Source organism: Otolemur garnettii, unplaced genomic scaffold (assembly GCF_000181295.1).
Source record: "Otolemur garnettii isolate 467f Iridium unplaced genomic scaffold, OtoGar3 scaffold00086, whole genome shotgun sequence".
NCBI lineage: Eukaryota > Metazoa > Chordata > Mammalia > Primates > Galagidae > Otolemur > Otolemur garnettii.
This window is the reverse complement of record NW_003852481.1, coordinates 5,447,696-5,467,814: the sequence shown is the minus strand read 5'-3', so window position 1 is coordinate 5,467,814 and position 20,119 is coordinate 5,447,696. Positions and strand designations below refer to the sequence as shown.

General features: G+C 51.9%; 1 protein-coding gene across 1 annotated transcript; it reads left to right on the top strand.

Moving 5' to 3' along the window:
* The first annotated feature begins 1,286 nt into the window (after nt 1-1,286).
* Nucleotides 1,287-15,359, top strand: TMPRSS5 (transmembrane protease, serine 5). The gene is made up of 13 exons (XM_023516063.1): nt 1,287-1,430; nt 4,218-4,320; nt 4,662-4,760; nt 5,343-5,465; nt 7,226-7,361; nt 7,668-7,781; nt 9,587-9,630; nt 10,135-10,297; nt 11,347-11,525; nt 12,566-12,664; nt 13,072-13,214; nt 13,487-13,643; nt 15,067-15,359. The coding sequence occupies exons 2-13, from the start codon at nt 4,224-4,226 to the stop codon at nt 15,357-15,359; spliced, it is 1,647 nt and encodes a 548-aa protein (XP_023371831.1). The 5' UTR covers nt 1,287-1,430; nt 4,218-4,223.
* Nucleotides 15,360-20,119: the final 4,760 nt, after the last annotated feature.

Below are 20,119 nucleotides of genomic sequence, written 5' to 3'. Positions count from 1 at the left end.
TTTGTTATTTCCCTTTTTTCAAATAACAATTATTTATATCTGCTCCTCTTTTTCCATTTCGCAGGTGCCTGGTCTATGACTTGTTCATCCTCCGTGCCCAGGCCAGTCCCTGACACACCGTAGGTATTCAGATTTGTAGTCTAAGGAATATTGTCCCAGGAGGCTCTGAGCCTACCCCAGCTGCCCTCAACTCCAGCTGCCCTTTCTCTCCTCCTCCTCCTCTGTAATTCATGGCCAACCTCTGTCTCTTCATTGTTTTGTGTGTGGAGAGCTCTGTGATGACCAGAAGCTCAAATCTGACACACCGAGTGTCTAAGGAGAATAGGGAGCAGAGATTAAAATAAAGCCTCTGTGGGTGAGGTTCAGCAGCTACTATTTTCTGAATACAGTCTATGCTAGACCCCAAGCTAAGGGCTCTCTGTTCAATATCTCATTGAATTCTAACATCTAATTTTTTCTGGGGTGCAGGTTAAAATTAAAAAAAGAGACAGTTTAATTCTAACATCAAATTCTAGCATCAACCCCTCGGAGATAGGTATTATTATCCTCATTTTACAGGCAAAGCTGAGTAGGGAAGTAGGAGAACTAGGGTTGGATGAAGGCCTGACTCTAAAGCATGTATTCTTAACGGTCCCACCCCGGGGATATATGAAGGCCCATCAGCCTTCCCTTCCCTGGGGGCTGTTCTGCCTCCTTGCCTAAAGAGATGTATGCGGCTCCCAGGTGTGTTCACAACAACCTGGGCTTGGCTGGGTCACCCGGGGTGCTCTGAAACAAGATAGCACAGAGGGCTCCTGTGGCAACTGGCTCCCAGAGTAGACAGGATGCAGGGGGCTCTTTCCCGGTATGGGGTGGCAGGTGCAGCCTTGGGGAGAGAAGTGACAAAATTCACCCCCAAAACTCCAACATGGTCACAGCCCCAGGCTGCTAGTAAAGCCAACTACACAGATGTAAGATATAACCCAGAGGGCTCAGAAACATTTGAACAAGTGCTAATATCAGTGTCTGTAGTATAGCCCTGTCAGCAAGTAGGGAGAATTGTGCTAGCGCGCATGGGGCACACTTTTTGGCACAAGGGACCTGGTTGCTAAGCAACAGTAGCTGGCCTCCCCTCCTCCCTGTAACCTTTTTCTGTTTCTGAACTTCCAGTTAACAGATGGGAGGGACTGGGGTTGCCTAGCCCAGCCTAGCCCTTGGCCCCCTTTCCTGCAACAAGGGGCCCATTCATGGGTCCTGAGCAGAGTTCATTGTCTCTCTGGTGCGTGTCTGTGTGTGTGTGTGGAGAGGGGAGACAGGGAGGGGCCATGTGTGGACTAGGAAGACCTCATCTTCCAACAAAGCTGGCTGGGCTATTTAATCAATGCTGGCCTGAGAGCAAGATGATGATTAGCTGTCCCTGAAGCTTTCCAACAGTGCCACTGACCACTACGGTAAGGCTATGCCTCTGTGTCATCCCTGAGTGGGCCTCTCTCTCTCATTCTTTTTCTCTCCCCTGCCCTTGGGATTGTAGGCTGGTGGAAAGAGCCACCCAGGACAGCTCTGGAATGGGGCTGAATCCTAGCAGGGCTCTTGTGTGGCCAAAACCCTGTTTTTTTCCCCAGGGGCTGCCTTTTATCCTCCCTTGTCTCCCATAGACCTACTAAGCGCTTTGCACATAGGCCACGCTTAGCAAATCATTGTAACATTGGACTCTGGCTCAAAAAGAGGACCAAGGAATCTTACACCATGAAGGGTCATTTTTTTCAGGCTACCACATGAGCTTGGACAGCTGGGTTTTGAGGTAGGTATCTGAAGTGAGGCCGTTCAGTTCAGAGGCTGCCTTGAAAGCCAAGTTCCCTTGGTACTAAGATGACAGGAAAGGCTGGGTATGCCCTGGACTTCTCTGTAGACTAGCCTGCCTCTACGCCCAGATGATGTCAGCTGAAGAAAAACCACATCCCCAGAGAAGAAACCCCCACCTCACACTCTGTGGCCATTTCTCTACTGTCTTATGGGTTCTTCCCTGGCTTTCCCAAGCCCATGCTCTGACCCTGTTGCCTGTGCCCCAGGAGTCTCATCTTCAGAGAGGTGGATACAAACTACGGCTGTGTTTCTCCTGGGGAAGCAAGGCCTGTGGCTGCTGGGAGGGCCACTCCTCCAGGTCCCGGGCTATGACTGGTGTAGGGATAGTAGGTGGGACCGGTGTGCTACTCTACAGGGAAGGTATTGGGCCACTGTCCCATTTGCTACTAAACTGGCATGGATGCTCCTGGGTCCAGTGGAATGATTTTCAGGATGATTTGGAGGTGACCCACATGAGTGAATGTGGCAAAGGCTTCCTCCCCTAGGCAGAGAGGATCAGGAAGGCCAGTTCAGTGGAGCACAAAGGCAGGACTGGGAGGAGTCTGGTATGAAAAGAACATCCCACATAACACAAACAGCACATCCAAGCCAACATTATTTTGGAGTCAGTGTCTCAGGCTTTGTGATCACTGGTTACAACACTTATGTGTTGACAGGGAAAGGTGGTCTTCACAGAAGATGGGAGTCAACTTTCATTTTAAGGGATCTAATCAACTCTTCTGAATTATAAATTTCCTTGAGGAAGGGCCCATAGCTTATGGATATTCCTTATTAATATTATTATACCTGAAATTTACATGGTGTGTTGTTGTTTATTAAGCCATTTCAATCACACTGTTTTGTTCAGACTGCCTGGCTGCCTCCCCTTCTTCAGTGCACTTTAATTGAACTCCGTGTTTGTGCCAGGGCCTGTGCTCAGCCCTGGGATACACACACCTGTAAGGAAGGAGAGAGAGAGAGAAGGGAAGGAGCACAATATAGGGAGGGCCACAACAGGTTCTGGGCATATCAAAGGAAGCTCCCTGAAGAAGTGACATCTGCACTGAGTCTCAAAGAGTTAGTAGGACTCAGCTATGTGGGGGAGGGGACAGCAGGTGCAAAGTCCCTAAATGAGCTGAGGAACGGCTTGCATGTCGGTGTGACCCCTAGTTTCAGCTCTGCAGGGAGTTAGGGCTGGCTGGGAGGATGGAGAGGTGAGGCTGGGAGAGGTTATGGAGGACCTCATGAGCCGAGCCATGGAGCTCCGGATTGATCCTGAAGGCTACAGATATTCACCATGTACTTCACACATGGGGTTTGTGTGTTCCTATTTGCATTTTAGAAAGATTACTCTGGCTTTATGGCATGATGAACAATGGAGGTTGACAATACACTAGAGGGGGAGATTATTTATTGAGCCATGGAGATTACTGTATTTTATAAATAGAAACATTGACGTTTGAGTGATGGCCCGAGTTGTCCAAGTTCGCGCAGTCAGAAGTAGACCCAGCTTTGAACTGTCTGGTGTTACCTTCATTGCTCTTCCTCAGGGCTCATGAGCTTCCAGGCACAGATGTGACCACCTCTGCTCTGTCCTCCCTGACCCCCAATCCCCCACTGCCAGTGCCTTTTCCTAACCTCCTCTCTTTGCCTGGACTCCCCGTGCCCATGTGTGTTAGTTCAAACCCTATTCATCCAGGACAGTCTGTGTCAGAGTCTGCCTCTCCGAGGAAGCCTTCCTCTCTCCCCAGTGAGGGGTAAGCTCTTATTTTTTGAATGATGATGGTAGTGTGGCTGAACTTTTCCTCTGCCACCTGACCCATTCTCCTTTGTTGACATGACTTATCTTCGGGGCTAGACTGTGAGTTCTTTGAGGTAGTTGGGGAAGGGCGGTCCACATTGATTGATTCTGGAGTCTTTGTAGTATCCCCCTGTGCACTTGGGCTATATAGTATCTACTGAAGTGAATGGGGGTGTGGGTGCATGCTTGCCTGGCAGAGGATCACTTCTCCTTTGATGGGAGGGAATGTGCGGGAGGGGAGTCTGTAGCCTGAAGAGGGACATTGAGGGACTTCAGCGTGTGCTCTAGAGGCTCATAGGGGGCAAGATAGGGAGTGGTTAAGGGTGTGGGCTGTAGATGGGGCCAAATCTGGATTCAAGTCTTTGCTCTGACACTGACTGGCTATGTGAGAGTAAAGTGGGTGAGGTGAGGGGCTCCAGGAGAGCAGAGAGGGCCTTGGAGGGGCATCTGTGGACAGACAGGGAGTCTCCAAGATGAATAAAGGCTTGCCAGTGGTGGGAGGGTGTGGTCGACGTTAGAGAATGGGGACTGGGAGTGGGTCTTCCCTCGGCAGTCTCTGATGCGGGACCCTGGGGTCTGACAACTCTTTCCCCAGAGGCTGATGCTGGATGACCACGCCCCTATGGAGGCTCAGTACCCAGAGGAGGGTCCAAGACCTGGGATCTTCACAGCAGAGTTGGGAGACCAGCAGCAACCCAGTAGGCTGGACAGGGCCGGAAGGGAATGACAGGGTGGGGGCAGTGAGGGACATTCCCATGTGTAAATCTTCCTGTGTCCTCTGGATCCTCCTTGGGTTAGCCTCACCCACATGATGCTGTGTCACTCTTTACCCCCAGACCTGTCTTTGCTCCTTGTTTTCCATTTGAGGGATTGAAGGGTCTCTATGGGCTTCTGTGGTAAGGACCCTGCCCCGTAGCCATTCCACACTGATGGAGCACAGAGCTCCATGGGTGCCTAGCTCTGTGGTGGGGTCTTGGGGTGGAGTAACGCTGGCTGGCAGGAGCAGGGAGCCCAGACACCCCCCTGCCCTTCCTCACAGTCTCTCTGGCAGGGTGCTGGCACTCCATGCAGCGTGGCTGTGCGGTACTGGGAGCCCTGGGGCTGCTGGCAGGTGCAGGTGTTGGCTCCTGGCTCATAGGTCAGTGCTGGGGGCCCTTCCATGGTCTGGGGAGGGACAGGTTCAGGATCTCGGGGAAGCTGGCAGGGAGAAACAGGTGCTGTTCAGGTGTCACAGGTAAATGAGATGAGAGTCTTCCACATGTACACTGTGTAGACGTGGAGGGTGGTGGTGGGGAGGCGGAGAGGTACACCAGGAGGACCCAGGCTCTGCTAAAGAAGAACATTTTAGTCTTCCGGGCAGGAGTGCACGGTACAGGGAGGCCCTGGTCAGAGCTTTTCTAGAAATATTTCCCAATGAAAGAGACACAGAGAGGACACACACACACATAGAAAAAGAGATAGAGACAGAGAGGATGGCAGAGAGAGGAAGAAAAGAGAGTCAAAGAGATAAAGAGAAGGAGAGACAGACAGGCAGAGCACCGTGCCTGTCCTCAGCAAGCTGTCTGGGGACCTCCCCAAAGGCAAGGTGCCTGAGGAGTCCCCAGGTGGCTCCTTGTGTCTAGCCCAGAGTGTTTTGTTCTGACCTTGACCCCCTCCTTTGGGAATCTCTCCCCTTCTCCCAGTGTCTTCTCGGTGACCCTCTCTTTGTCCTTCCCTGAAGTGCTGTACCTATGGCCAGCTGCCTCTCAGCCCACTCCCGGAACGTTGCAGGATGAAGAAATGCCTTTGGGCTGCTCAGAGGCCAGTGGTGAGGAAGCTCTGCTCCCCACACTTCCCAGACCAGGTGGGCCACACCCCAAGGCTGTGTGACACCCTCCCTAGCTCAGAGCCCCTTCACAGATGCAGGCGAGAGGGCCAACATGGAGGGCCTTTAGTTCACCGCCAACTTTCTGTCATTGAGTGAGTGGGGACAAGGTCTAGCCTTGCAAAGTTGATTTCTGATGCAGGGCTTTCAGCAGTCCTTGGAACTGTCCTTATCTTCAGTTGGGGCTTGGCCAGGAACCTGGGCTGTTGAGAGGGAGAGAAGCTTGTCATTGGGGCTGAGTGGGCCACAGCATGTGGGAAGAGGTTCCAGGTGTGTGTGGAGCCTATTTATGGCCAGCTGGGCCACCCAGGGGTCTGGAAACATCTCCCCTATAATCTCCACCCCTTCAGGTGAGAGTTGGGATCAGGAGTACAGTGCTGTCCAGAGGCTGGGGGTGAGCATTTGTTACAGCAGTTTTGTGAGAGTATGATTGGAGTCTGTCTTTTGCTAGCCCTGTGACCGTGGGCATGTTTACTTTTTAAGTTTCCATTTCCTTCTGTATAAAATGGAAATAAAGGCCAGGCATGGTGATTCACACCTGTAATCCTAGCACTCTGGGAGGCTGAGGCAGGTGGATTGCTTGAACTCAGGAGTTTGAGACCAGCCTTAGCAAGGGAAAGACTCCATCTCTAAAAATAGCCAGGCATTGTAGCAGGTGCCTATAGTCCCAGCTACTTGGGAGGCTGAGGCAAGAGGATTTCTTAAGCCCAAGAATTTGAGGTTGTCATGAGCTATATGATGCCAGGGCATTCTACCTTGGGTGACAGAGTGAGACTCTATCTCAAAAAAAAAAAATAAATAAATAAATAAAAATAAAATAAAAAAGTAGAATGGAAATAAAACTGTTTACTGCATAAAATTATAAGGATAAAGCAAACTGATTTATAAAAAGAGCTTAGCACAGAGCTTGCATTTTAGTCTACTCAGGCTGCCATAACAAAACCACCACAGACTGTGTGGCTGAACCACAGACATTTATTTTCTCACAGTTCTGGAAGCTAGAAGTTCAAGACCAAGGTGCTGGCAAATTTTATTTCTAGAGAACACTCTCTTCCTGAGTTGTAGACGGCGGCCTTCTTGCTGTGTCCTCCCGAGGGCCTTTCCTCTATTCTGGGGAAGAGAGAGAGAAATGTCTGATGTCTCTCTCTCTTATAAGGATATCAGCCCTGTTGGATCTGGGCCCCGCCCTTATGACCTCCTGTAACCTCAATCACCTTCTTAAAGTAGCCCTGTCCCCAAATACAGTCACACTGCAGGCTGGGACGTCAACATATAAATTTAGGAGGACAAAATTCAGTCTCTGACAGCCCAGAAAAAAGACGTACTAAATAAATGTAACTATTATCGTCACAGGATTTCAGATCAGAAAACTTGATTTATCACTTGCTGATTCTGTGATCTGGGGCAAGTACCTTCAACTCCGAGCCTTCATTCTCCCTTTGCAGATTGGAGAGGGTAATGCTCACTTCACAGGGCTGCCGTGACAGTGAGTGATGGAGCATGCTTAAAATTACTCAGTTAAAAAAAAATGAAATGCCCCACAAATAGGGGTTATACTGTTGTTAGGACTGTCCTGACAGCCTGGGGAGTAGGGAACCTGACATTGGGTGACCCAGACTACCCTTGAGACCTCTTCAGGGTCCAGAGTCTCAAGTGTAGCTCCTCCTGGCTTGTCCTGCCACCATCCTCTCCTGACCCCCCACAGCGGGAGGGATGAGGGTGTCACGCCATGATTTCAGTATCTTTCAGAGTAGACAGAGACGACTTCTTGCTGGAAGTGCAAGTGAGGGCCCAGTCAGACTGGCTCCTGGTCTGCAACGAGGGCTGGAGCCCTGCCCTGGGGGTGCAGATCTGCCAGAGCCTCGGGCATCTCAGGTAACAGGGTCCAGCCCTGGGTCTGGGGAGGGCAGAGCACTGGTGGGTGGGGGAAGGGAAGTTGGAGACCTGTATCTACCCGTCACTGTCAGTGTGCTCAGGAGATGGCAAGGCTCACTTGGCCTGTCATCCAGCATCCGGGCATGATGGTTCCCCAGCCTGTTTCTTTTGGGCCTTGCTACTTTTTGAAAAGCATAAATCCCAGAAGTCATCATCACAGCCTCACTCAGTCACTCTCCTGGTATAAATACCTCGTGCAAATTCCTGTTGCAATTTCCTCCTCTTTTATTTCCTTCTTCTGCCAAGAATGACTTACTACAAAGGAGTAAACCTGACTGACCACAAGCTAAACAGCTCCCAGCGATTTGCTCAGCTCTCCTCTAGCCCGGGAGGCTTCCTGGAGGAGATACGGCAGCCCAGGTAGGACTTCTGAGGAGGTTAGGTGAGTGAGGTCCCCTACTTCCTGGTGGTCAGCCCAGCACCAAACCTCCTTGTCATGGGAGCCTGGTGGGGGAACATTGGCAGTCTAAGATAGGAGGACAAAGGGTAACATCTCCTGATCAGCAGTCAGGGCTCTGCTCACATGAGCCTGCCCATCACGGCTTCACTTCCATCACTTGCCCCTTATAAGAAATCCAGTGTTGGTTATTACTGTCACAGAATTTGAAATAGTACTCTTATCCTTTTACTGGCCAGGAAACTGAGGCTTAATGAGGTTCAAGGGTCTTGTCCAAGGACACATAATTAATAAGCAACCAGGCCAAATCTTGAAACCAGGCTCCTGTTTCCAAACCAGGCTCTCTCAACCCTGCTACACTTTATTTGGATAATAGTGATATTTCAGGAGAGAGACGATTGAGTTGTTCAGGCTAAGAGTTGCATATAGGAGTGGCACCTGTGGCTCAAAGGAATAGGGCGCCGGCCCCCGCCAAAAAAAAAAAAAAAAAAAAAGAGTTGCACATAGCCTGGAGAGTCTCCCAGAGAAGAGGGCTCTGGAACAGAGCAGTCCCTTCCCCAAATCTGGAGGGTGGGTCTGGAGTGACTGAGACATAAGAAGAGAGGGTTGTGGCTCGGCGCCTGTGGCTCAAGTGGCTAAGGCACCAGCCACATATGCCTAAGGTGGCAGGTTCGAATCCAGCCCGGGCCCACCAAACAACAATGATGGGTGCAACCGAAAAAAAATAGCCAGGCGTTGTGGTAGGTGCCTGTGGTCCCAGCAACTTGGGAGGCGGAGGCAGGAGACTTGCTTGAGCCCAGGAGTTGGAGGTTGCTGTGAGCTGTGATGCCATGACCCTCTACCCAGGGGGACAGCTTGAGGCTCTGTCTCAAAAAAAAAAAAAAAAAGAAGAGAGGGTTGTTGCCCCTTCCTGGGCTTCCTCAAGCTGCCAACAGCCTCCTGGGATAGATGAGTGGGCATCCTATTACCACATTTCGGATTTGAACAGTTCTCTCAGGCCCTCCTGTTCCAGCTGTTGTCCTCAGGGTCTGTCCTTGGGCATATGACTGGGCATGTGGCTGGCCTTGGGGGGAAGTCCTGGCTGGGTTCCTGCCTTAGATATAGCAGGAACAGGCAAGTGGAAGTGTTTGTGGAGGGGCTGACTCCTTCAGGAGAGCTGGGAGGGCCACAGGCTTGGAAAACTGGAAGAAACTAAGACGATCCGGGTACTGGGCTGCTGGGGGCAAGAGAATAAAGAAAGGGAAGGGGGCTTTGGTCAAAAAGGAATCGAGGCTTACGCTAACAGAGAGGAGGGGAAAGAGGAGAGCAAGACTGGGAATGTGCAGGGCCCAGAGGAAGGGCCAGGACAGAGGTACACGGGGTGGAGAGCTCTGATCACTCATTCACTCCCTGGCCCATTTGTTCATCCATCAAACAAGTATCTATTCCAGGCCATTCAAGGGAACAGCTGGGCTTTCCCATCTGTAAATATTCTATTCATATATTTGGGCCTTACTCAAATCTCCCCTCAAGGACTTTGAAGTCCTTCTATTGTCCTGTAGGAGACTGGGCAGAATACTGCTGCTATCTCAGGGACTGGTGGTGACAAAGAGCCTGGCTATCTGGCCGGGGCAGGAAAGAAGTGGTGTTATTCTTAAATCTGTGGCTACATGGTGGCGGCCTTAAGAACTGTCCACCAACCACCCCCCTCCTCCATGCCTTTGGGTTTGTGTGTGTGGCCACAGGCTGGGCCCCTGTCCAGCTTTTTGCTGGTGCCCCTTTTTTGTAGGAACAACTGTACTTCTGGCCAAATTGTTTCCCTCAAGTGCTCTGGTGAGTCATGTCTTCTATCCGGGAAGGTGGTGGTGGGAGTGGGGGGGGGGGTAGGAGTGTCCCCTCACCATGAGTGTGGAAGAGCCCCATGGGGAGGCTCAGCTGAATAATCTTGGCAGGTGATCCTTGACCACCTGCTATCTGCCTGCCAGGCCCCTTCTTGCAGATGCCCTTTCTAAGCCTCTGTCATGTTCCCCACCAGCTGCTGGGCTGGGCTGATGCTCTCCAGACCTCACTGCCTGCCACTCTCTGCCTTGGCCTCTGATGTCATTCCCCCTTTCTTTTGGAGAGCCCCAAAGGCATAGTCCTTTCTCTCGGCAGGCCCGTAGTCTGATGGGGCAGGCAGGTGTGTAAACATCACTTGTACCTTCCTGTCCCCGACTTAGGACCAGAAATAAGAAATGAGAGGTATCCACATCGACTCTGGGGCTTGGCATTGGGCCACATTCCCTGAGAGCCACGACCATGCTCACCCCTTTCTGTCTTACCCTTCTCTGTTGGCAGAGTGTGGAGCAAGGCCCCTGGCTTCCCGGATAGTTGGTGGGCAGGCTGTGGCTCCTGGGCGCTGGCCCTGGCAGGCCAGTGTGGCCCTGGGCTTCCGGCACATGTGTGGAGCCTCCGTGCTGGCACCAGACTGGGTTGTGACGGCCGCACACTGCATGTACAGGCAAGTCTCTGGGGCTGCTGGGGAGGAGAGGGCCTCCGCTGCCTTTTCCATTTAGCTATTGGTATGTCCCGTACGAAAGGTCCACGTCCAGCTGTCTGCTTCAGGTGTCTGCTTGTAGTGGGCAAGGCTGGTTCGTGAAGGTCTCCTATGAGGTGTCAAGAACAGATCTGCACAAATAGTAGTAATAGGTCAAAGCTTTGTTCTGTACATTCGTCAGCTGTTAGGTTTTTAAAATACTTCCACATTCCCAGCATCCTGTGTTTCTGACTGGTTTTCACCACGTAATTAAACCACTTTTCATGTAATTACTTGTTTAATGACATCTTCCCTTTTAGACTGGAAGCTCTATGGGGCAGGGACTCTCACTCTTACTACCACGGAATCCTGGGATATTTCCACTGCTGTATCCCCAGGGCTTAGAACAGTGCTTGGAATATAGTAGGTGCTTAATAAATGTTAGCTGGAGGAGGAATGAATGAACGACCAGTGAAGGAGCTCTTTGAGCCTCTTCTTTTGGTGGCAGCAGGACAGAGTGCAAAGCCCATTTTACAGTGAGGTAACCGAGGCTGGGAGAGGGACGTGCCTCCCCCATGATCACATAGTAAACACAGAGATGGGACTGAGGGAGCTTTTCTTGACACAAAGCCCCTCTGTATTTATTGTAAAATGTGGTGGAATTATGTATGCAGGCGAGAGGAAGTGGCAGGCAGTGAGGTCTTGGTGGAATTATGTATGCAGGCGAGAGGAAGTGGCAGGCAGTGAGGTCTTGGTGGAATTATGTATGCAGGAGAGAGGAAGTGGTAGTGACCCCTAGCGTCACATCTCTATCCACCAGTTTTTTAGCATGTATGAAGCGTCTACTCTATGCCCAGTGTCTTTCCAGCCGCTGGGTGATACTAGGCCATGACCCTTGGGCTCTAGGAGCTTGCAGCCTGGTAATGGGGCTCCCGGTAGTGGCCTCTCTGGCCAGCGTCCCCCACCCACCACCTCTATTATGTTGATGTCTTCTGCTCCTTCCTTCCTCGGCTCAGCATGGCCCCTGTGTGCAGTTACAGGCTGTCCCGCCTGTCAAGCTGGCGAGTTCATGCAGGGCTGGTCAGCCACAGTGCCATCAGGCCATACCAGGGGGCTATGGTGGAGAGGATCATCCCCCATCCCTTCTACAGCACACAGAATCATGACTATGATGTTGCTCTCTTGTGGCTCCGGACACCGCTCAACTTCTCAGGTGGGGCGCTGGCCCTGGGGTGGGCAGGCTGGGGGCTATGGTGAGAGAGGGTGGGGACTGGGTGGGAGAAGGAGGCCAGTTGATTTCCAAGGTTTCCTCTGAGTTCTGAGTGCTGTAGTCTATTCATGTAGGGACTATGGTGACGTTTGGCATCACCTGGACTGAAGTGGTACCACATCTTGTACAGGCTCTTTTTGGGACAAAGGTTCAAGTCCTTCTGACAGCTGGGCTGCTGGGCTGCTGGGCTGCTGGGCAGGATTTGCCTTGGGGTCCCAGTCAGGGCTTCCCAGCTGCACCATCATTAATGGGCTGCTCCTCCCCTGTCCCCAGGCTGGTGTGAGGTCCTGGCCATTTCGTGACATGTTGAAGTTTATGAGATTCCTTTTATTTTTCCAGTATCATTTCTTTCAGTTCTTGTGACAACCCTGACAGGTAGACGAAGCAGATTTATATAGACAGACATTTTAGTTTAGGGAGAGGAGCCACTCTCTTCGAGGTCATGGAACAGACAGTCCTGAGCCAGATGTCAGGGTTTGTCCTGCCCATGGCGCCTGCCCTGGGAGGTGAGCCCAGGAAATAACATTCTTACAAGTGAATTGTGTTTATTTCATGGCATGTCTAAGTATTTCCTAAAATCACGCTTGGCTCCACCTGTAGGCTATTTCACACACTTTTGGAAACACCCAGGCACTAGACACCCTGGGGGAAGCCAAATGGGTCCTCATTAGAAGTTGAGGTCCACCACAGCCAGGAGGAATTTCCAGTTCTCCCCCAGTGCCCAGGTTGGGCGCAGGCAGCAGGTGCACCGCCTGCCTCTAGAGGGCGCCACGGACACTGCAGTTGCGCGCTGTCCCCAGTGAGTGGCGACCATCACCATGGGGGGACGATGCAGCGGCCTGCGCAGACCCCTGGCTAGTGGAGGCTAGGATCCAGGACGGTGTGGGAAGCAGGGTGAGGAGAATCTGGCTGCCCCTGGTCCTTCGCTCAGGCTCTGCAGGGAAGGCAGCCGAGCCTGAGTGGGACCACTTGCCTCTCCGCAGACACCGTGGGTGCCGTGTGCCTGCCAGCCCTGGAGCAGCAATTTCCCAGGGGCTCCCAGTGCTGGGTGTCTGGCTGGGGCCACACCGACCCCAGCCATAGTGAGTCAGCTCAGGGCCCTGGGTGCAAAGGGGCTGTGGTGGGGAGCGTCCTTCCCTAGGCCGAATGGCGGTGCCAATCCCCTTGTCCCTGACATCTCCCTTGGCCAGGCCTGGGGGCCCCAGTCTCCCCGGCCTGGGCCTTTCTGGGGAGAACCCCCGCTGAAAGTTGTCTTCAAACCCAGACCCTTTTACTCCTCTTTGTCCCGCATTCGCGGGGGTGGAGGATGAGCCCCACTCCTAGTCCCCAGGACTGACAGCCCCCGCCTCCTTGCTTGGGTTCCACAGCTCCTCCCTTCGGCACCCCTCTTGGGTCTGTGTCTCTGGGGTCTCTAATCACCTACCCTCGTGCCGCTCTCCTCCCTGCGTCTGGCTTTGTCCCCTGTAGCCATACTCGGTGTCTCCCTCAGCCCACAGCTCGGACATGCTCCAGGACACGGTGGTGCCCCTGCTTAGCACCCAGCTCTGCAACAGCTCCTGCGTGTACAGCGGCGCCCTGACCCCCCGGATGCTGTGTGCCGGCTACCTGGACGGCAGGGCCGATGCGTGCCAGGTGTGGCCCGGATGGTGGGCGCAGGACCCGCCGTGGCTTTACCCCCTGGTCTGAGACTGTCTATTGTGGTGGACGTCCACTCTAGGATGGGGGGCGACTAGGCAAGTCTGGAGCTCACATTAAGGGGTGACAGAGGGGTGAGAGGCCACCTGGTATTCCAGCCGGAAGCAGGAGGGGCCCCAGGAGAGTTTATTCCCCATGGAGGCCTGGTGGGCTCCACCAGGAGTGACTAACTGGCTGTTTCTCTGTGTCTCCATGCTTGGGTTCCTCAGGGAGATAGCGGGGGCCCCTTGGTGTGCCCAGATGGTGACAAATGGCACCTCGTAGGCGTGGTCAGCTGGGGTCGTGGCTGTGCAGAGCCCAATCACCCAGGTGTCTACGCTAAGGTAGCCGAGTTCCTGGACTGGATCCATGAGACTGCTCAGGTGAGTGTGGGGTGGGGGCTGGGCAGGAGGTTCTAAAGAACCTACCCTTCAGACACTGTAAACCTCACCCCTTACCTGGATGGGGTGCTGCTGAGGTCCGGGAAAAGGCCTGCAGCCCGCATGCTGATTTTGTGAGGCTTTTTTTGGCTTATCTGTGCTGTCCAATATCATGAAAACTATACAGGCTTTTTTTCCCCCTTGCTGATCATCTTTCCTTAGTATTTCATGTGTGGCCCAAGACAATTCTTATTCTTTCCATGTGTAGCAGCGACAAAGAAAAAGGTGGGATAAGGCCTAGACTAGGGAGTGTTTCCCAGAGAGGGTGAAGGAAGATGGGATGCTTGCAACATGAATTCATCACGTGTCTATCAATTTAAGCATCAGCTGGGCCGCGTGAGACCTGAGTTTGTATCCCAGACCTGCCATTCTCCAGGTTACCTTTGGCAAGTTCCTAACTTTAGTAAACCTCAGTTTCCTGGTAATAATCATCGTGGCTACCTTATCTGCCCTTGTGATGATTCCATGAGACCCATACAGTGTCTAGCACAGTGCCAGACTCAGAGTGAGTGTGACTTGTGTGTTTACCTATTTCTGTCACTCATCCCTGGCCTCTGAGGCGGTTACTAGTGACAGCATTCCTTATACCATGGAGAGACCTCAGCATTTAGTGGTTCGAGTCCTGAATCTAAGTAAAGTTTTGTGTGACAGTCAGCAATCTGCTGTGGTCAATGGGAGAGCCGAGTGAGATAACGTGTGTAAGAACATATTATTTCTCAAACGTATTTTACGTTTGGGGCATGATAATGAAAAGCATTTTTCTCCAAGGTTAGGCACAGGGGTGCCTAACTTAACTTAGATAGATAAACTTTAGAGTTTACAGGGGATGTATGCATCCCTCTTCTCATTCAAATCTTACAACCCCCCTAGAGCAGCACCTATTTTTTTTTTTTTTTTTTGAGACAGAGCCTCAAGCCATCCCCCTGGGTAGAGTGCTGTGGCATTGCAGCTCACAGCAACCTCCACTGCCTGGGCTCAAGCGAGTCTACTGCCTCAGCCTCCCAAGTAGCTGGGACCACAGGCACCTGCCACAATGCCCGGCTATTTTTTGGTTGCAGCCATCATTGTTGTTTGGCAGGCCCGGGCTGGATTCGAACCCGCCATTTTAGGTGTACGTGGCTGGCGCCTTAGCCACTTGAGCCACAGGTGCCGAGCCAGCAGCACCTATTTTAAACTACATTTGATATAAGTTAAAATCAAGGTTCTGAATGGTTAAGTGATTTATGAAATAAAAGTGACCTAGCTGGTGTGTGGTAGAGCCGTGCTGTGGCTCCAGCTCCATTCTTTCCATCTAGGACTCCCTCTCAAATCCTCCTGCTTTCTCCAGTGTCACTGTGTACCAGCCTCCTGTTTTCTGGGGTCTCTTGCAGGTCCACTAGCTGGAGGAGAAGCAGCAGCCTCTGCAGCAGAGGGCATGGGATCTCCCACCACTGTGCCCGAGAGACACCACTCACGGGCCAGCCGCCTGGCTGCAGGTCCCTCCTCTCGGGCCCTAGTTTCAGAGTCTCTCTTTGTTACCAGACAGGCTCAACAGCAGGAGAGAGGCTGGGGCTGGGTTGAGAGTGGTGCAAGGAGGGTGAAGGATGAGAGGCAGGAGCTGGAGCCCCAAATGCTGCTGGAGGCAGCTGGGAGCCTGTCCTTCTGCCCTTTCCAGCCCCTGTGAATATATTTTGGAAGGGTGTTCAGGGATGCCCCATATCCTACTTTCTCCCTGTGCCCTCAGACAAGCTAAGTGCCTCCCTGGAGGATTCCCTGGCTCAGAGGCTCCTGGGCAGATGGAATCAGGCTGGGCCAGCCCAGATTAAGCCCATGGGAGTCAGGATCCTCTCCACTCCCATTGGTCTCCCTGCTTCCTGTTCTCACCTGGCTCCAGGTGCTCCTGCATGTGGCAGGGGCCCTGGAAAACAAGGACGATGGAGTCAGTACAGGTGTTGGTTTTAAAATGACAGTTCTGTGAACTTGTCCAAGGGGTTCTATTATTAAAGCAATGTATGGCCTTGGTCAAATTCTCTCCCTCTCTCATACACCTACCCACCCACCTACACATACACAGATGTACATTGAGGGATAGAATTACAATCGTCCTTTCATGTATATTTTTTGAAGCATCGGTGCTGACTCCTGCTCATGTACCTGAGAATTCTGGCATGTGCTTTCTACAAAAAATTCTTTAAATTTGTTAAATCTCCGTATGGTCTGCAATGAAGAGCCTTAGGTGTTCAGGTGCTCGGAGGCTTGGAGTCTGAGAACCACTTAAGCCAGTGCTCTCTTACGGAAGGTTTGGTTTCCCCCACAAGGCTCCATCTGCCCTCAGCTCTTTGTTTCAGAAATAAACCTTTTGGCTCGGGGAGATCTCTTTCTGAGTTTATGCCCAGTTAGCAATTTTCTGGCTAAGCATCTCCCCTCCTCTCTCCTCTGTAGCAATTAAAATGCAATTGGCATCTGGCTTTGAAAAACTGCAATGAACTTTTTTATGGTGCTTACCCGAGGAAATAGAATGAGTGCTTAGCCAAAACAGAAGTGTGTGAGTTTATCAGCACATTTTTTGAAAGGCTGTACAATTGATTATTCATTCCTGGAGGGTCTACTCCCTTTACATGAATTGCACTAAAAAATAAAGGCCTTAATTTGCTGTCAGTGCATTACCTTGGGAAGAGGTTGCTAGCAGTCTGCTGTCAAATTGCAGAAGCATCATGGAGGAGTTTTTAAATGGGTGGTAAAATAGCCTCACCTGGGGTCCCTACTGCCCAGACCTCCAGCCTCCACCCTGAGATCAACATTTTCTACCTGACTCCTGGAAGTCCCCACGTCAGGAGGCAATGACAGACAGCAGGTATTCCTGGGCAGGCAGGAATTAAACACACATCTGTCAGCTATGAGCTTTTGGATATTCACCATAAGTATTTGCTTATTAAAGGGGATGGCTCTTTTTTATTACAGCCATTATGACCTGTTCATAATCAATAACATTGGAATAGTGGTTTACAGTTTATAAAACATGCTCATATCTCACATCATCCATGCGGTGAAGATACTGTCAGTATCGTCCCCATAGATTAGAAAACTAGTTCAAAGAGGTTAAGTGACTCACCCAAGACCACTCAGCTGGTGGGAGTCAGAGCCAGGATGTGAATTGTGGGTCTTTTTACTCTAAATGTGGGTCTCTAACTTGTACAGGTATGAATGAAGTTGCCCAATATTCAGGGAAGTGTAGAATTGGAAGGTACTTCATCAGATCACCTGATGTAGCCACCTGCTTATAGTAATGGATTGCAATGCCTTCTTTTTATAGATGAGGTAACCCAAACCCAGGGAGTGTAGAGGCTCCTGCCAGAGGCCCTTTTCAGGCATTATTCTTAGTGATTTCCAGTTCTTCCTGAGATTCACAGTCTGACTTAAAGCTTACAAATGAATATCTCCTGTAGGAGAACCACAAAGAATGCCCTGATGAGAGAATTTGCTAATAGCAATTCCCTGCTTACTATTTTAGCTTCCATAAGCTCCCAATACCTTTGGCCAGGCTCTCCCTTTCCTTTGTTAGCATCTGCCAGTCCAGCTCTTAGAAAACGAAGAGAAATGAAGAGAAGGGAGTGACCTGGCTGGCTTCATGGCCCAGGCCAGTGGCTGGAGTGGCGGGATGGAGGTGAGGCCAGCAAGGGTGGGAATATTGAGGTCCAAAAGAGTTTTAATGAGGACCAGCTGGGTGCCCAGCTGTGTTAAGCTCTGTAGGGAATTGGGAGGTAGAAAGCTGATTGTCTTATTAGAGTTGGGAGACCTATTTCCAAAAAAATTATTAATGGCCAGCCAGGCACAGAACTTAGTGGGGCAGTAGTAATTGCTAAGGGAGCTCCACAGGCCTCTTACTGAATAAGTCAGGGCAATTCAGTGTGCAGGAACCCTGTGCCCTCCTCCCCAAGGATTCAGCATCCCACCTGCCTGGGCTCAGCTTTTGAATCTCCTGAGACTTTCCAAGAGGGTTGCTCCTGGTCACCATGCCCAGGGCAGAGCCCTTCTCTCTTCAGCTCCTCCTCATGCTTGCTGGGCCTCAAGGATGCTGTGGGTTTCAAGATCTGTGTCCTTGTGACCCTTCTGGGGAAACCTGCTTTTCCTAGAAGGGTTCTAGGAACAAGGAAGCAGGACTGCCATTCTTTGGGAACATTTCTTGGGCCCTTTCTGCATTTTCTTTTTGGGGGGTGCTAGACTAACCCTCAATAGGACAAAACTGGGATGCTATAAATGCTAAATGCCGGTACAGTAGCTACCAGATGCTTTTCCTGAAACATCTTGGTGGTCATTTCACCGTTCTCCCCTGCCTTCTCCCGGCCATGCACTTGGAACATTCCTACTAGTCAAAAGAGAACCCACCTTCACCTGCCCTGCTCTTCCAGTCCTTCTCGGCATCCTGGGTCTGATCTCTCTCTACCTCCGTGTTGGACACACCAAGGTGAGCTCAGCTTTCGCCCCACTCTGAGGACTCGGCTTCCCACCACACTGACTGAAGCCCAGAGTTGGTCAAGGCTCTTTAAACTGTTTGCAATCCCTCTCCCTCTAGGAAGGTCACAGGAGGCGGGTAGGGAGTAGCTCTCTACTCCTGCAGGGTGAAGCTAAGGCTGGGAAGGGAGAGGCAGAGCGGGCAAGGTCCCTGCAGGCTGGGACTTCCCAGCAAGGAGCACTCTGGGGGGTGGAGGGATGAAGGATCCACTTGGAGCTGGTGCTGCTGTGGACCAAGCTGGGGAATCGGGCAGAATGGAAGGGGAGGTCCTGGCCACAGAGACACAGTCCCCCACTGATGGGCCCCTCCCAGAACAGCACAGGACTAGGCTTAGCTCTGAAAATTCTCCCTTCTGACTGTGGCATCTGACAATGGTTCTGGCGACAGAGTCCCATTGCAGCCCACGTGGGAATGTGCTGTCCCAGCTACTGACTCAGCCTCCCTGGTTTTCGGCCTCTCATTTGCCAAATTAGAAGTCTGGGTGAAGTGGTCCCTATGGGCTTTTCTTTGTCAGAATGGCTTTAACTCAAACCTCTGCCTCTTGAGACATCTGCCTCACACCTTCCAGTCTGGATAGGTAAGCTTCGAGAGGAGCCTGCTCCCTGGGACAGACCTGCAGAAACCAGCTGGTCCCATCCTGCTCAGTGCTCTGCAGCACCGCAAGGCTGCTATCTCCCGAGGCCTACCCTCCAGGGCCCCGGGAGGAATAGACACCAGGTGAAAGACACCAGTGTAAAGACATCTTTCTCCATGTTCCTCTGCCCAGTAGAGCGTCCTTTGGACCCTCAGCAAAGGATTCACAGACAGGTTGGGCCCCTTGAGGTGGTAGCTTTCTTAGCTGCTCCCTAGCTCACTTTGTGACAGCCCAGCCTCCGTGCGGGCCTCGTGGGGCCCAGGTCCCCAAAGGCAGTAGAGGGAATTTCTTCCCTACCAAGAAGACCATAAACACTTTCCTTCCTTCTCTTTCTTTGACTGCTCCTGTGCCAGCCAGGAGGTCCCTCCATCCATCCCCAGCCTTCTGCCACAAGGGAAGTGTGGATTAGTAGAACCACTAGCAGACAACTGGGCTCCAAGCCATTCTTGGATGCAGCCACGTGCCAGGCCCATGGAGGGAGGGTCCTTTCCTGTACCCCTCAGTTAATGTGACCCATCCTCCTAGTTTCCTCAGGACTATCCTGGTTTTAGCACTGAAAGACCTATGTCCTGGGAAACCTTTCAGTGACAGGCAAACCAGGACAGTGGGTCACTGTAAGCCTGGTGCCTCTCTTCCATATAAAAGGAATTCTGTAAAACCCAGTGCCCCTCAGCCTCCTGCGGTCTTCCTTCAGTTTGATGGAGCTCAGTGGAAGCCCTCCCTGGTGCCCAGAGCTGCAGGAGGAAGGTTCCAGGAATTCTCTGGGCCTAGACTGTCTTGCAAAGGCTGTAACATCAGCAGATGCTACCTTGGCCCCAAGGCCCTTAGGGAGGAAGTCTCTTCTTTAAAGCCTACAGCTGACCCGACCCGTCTGCCAGGGCAGCTCTACCTCACTTTACCTTATGTTTTGAGCAAATAGTCTGGCCCTCCTAGGCCCAGACGCTTTCTGGAAATTTGGAGGAAGCCAAGAAGGTTAGACAGACCTATTACTCCAGGAAGCCGTGAATGTTGATTTCTCAGTTTCCCCGGGTCACACTGATTTCTGGTCCCCAGAATCTGGTACGGGGCTCAGCATGTGACAAGTGTTGGCTGAGTGTGCTGAGCACCTCAGCAGGGGGAGAGGGCCTGTTGCCCCTCCACAGGACCTGGTTGGGCCACTGCTCCTGGCCGCTGGCTTCCAGAGATAATCAGAGAGGAGCATAAAGAGACTGCCAGACTGCAGAGCCCACGGGGATTTTGTGGGGTTTGTTTTTCCTCAGCGCCGTCTGCAGAGGTGAGGGCATGCATAAAAGAATGA

Bases quoted from the DNA above. Each gene is read 5' to 3' on its own strand.
- TMPRSS5 (XM_023516063.1), top strand. From the start codon at position 4,224: ATGCTGGATGACCACGCCCCTATGGAGGCTCAGTACCCAGAGGAGGGT. The intron at 7,782-9,586 runs GTAGGACTTCTG...CCTTTTTTGTAG, and splicing joins GAGGAGATACGGCAGCCCAG to GAACAACTGTACTTCTGGCC. The intron at 13,644-15,066 runs GTGTGGGGTGGG...GGTCTCTTGCAG, and splicing joins CCATGAGACTGCTCAGGTGA to GTCCACTAGCTGGAGGAGAA.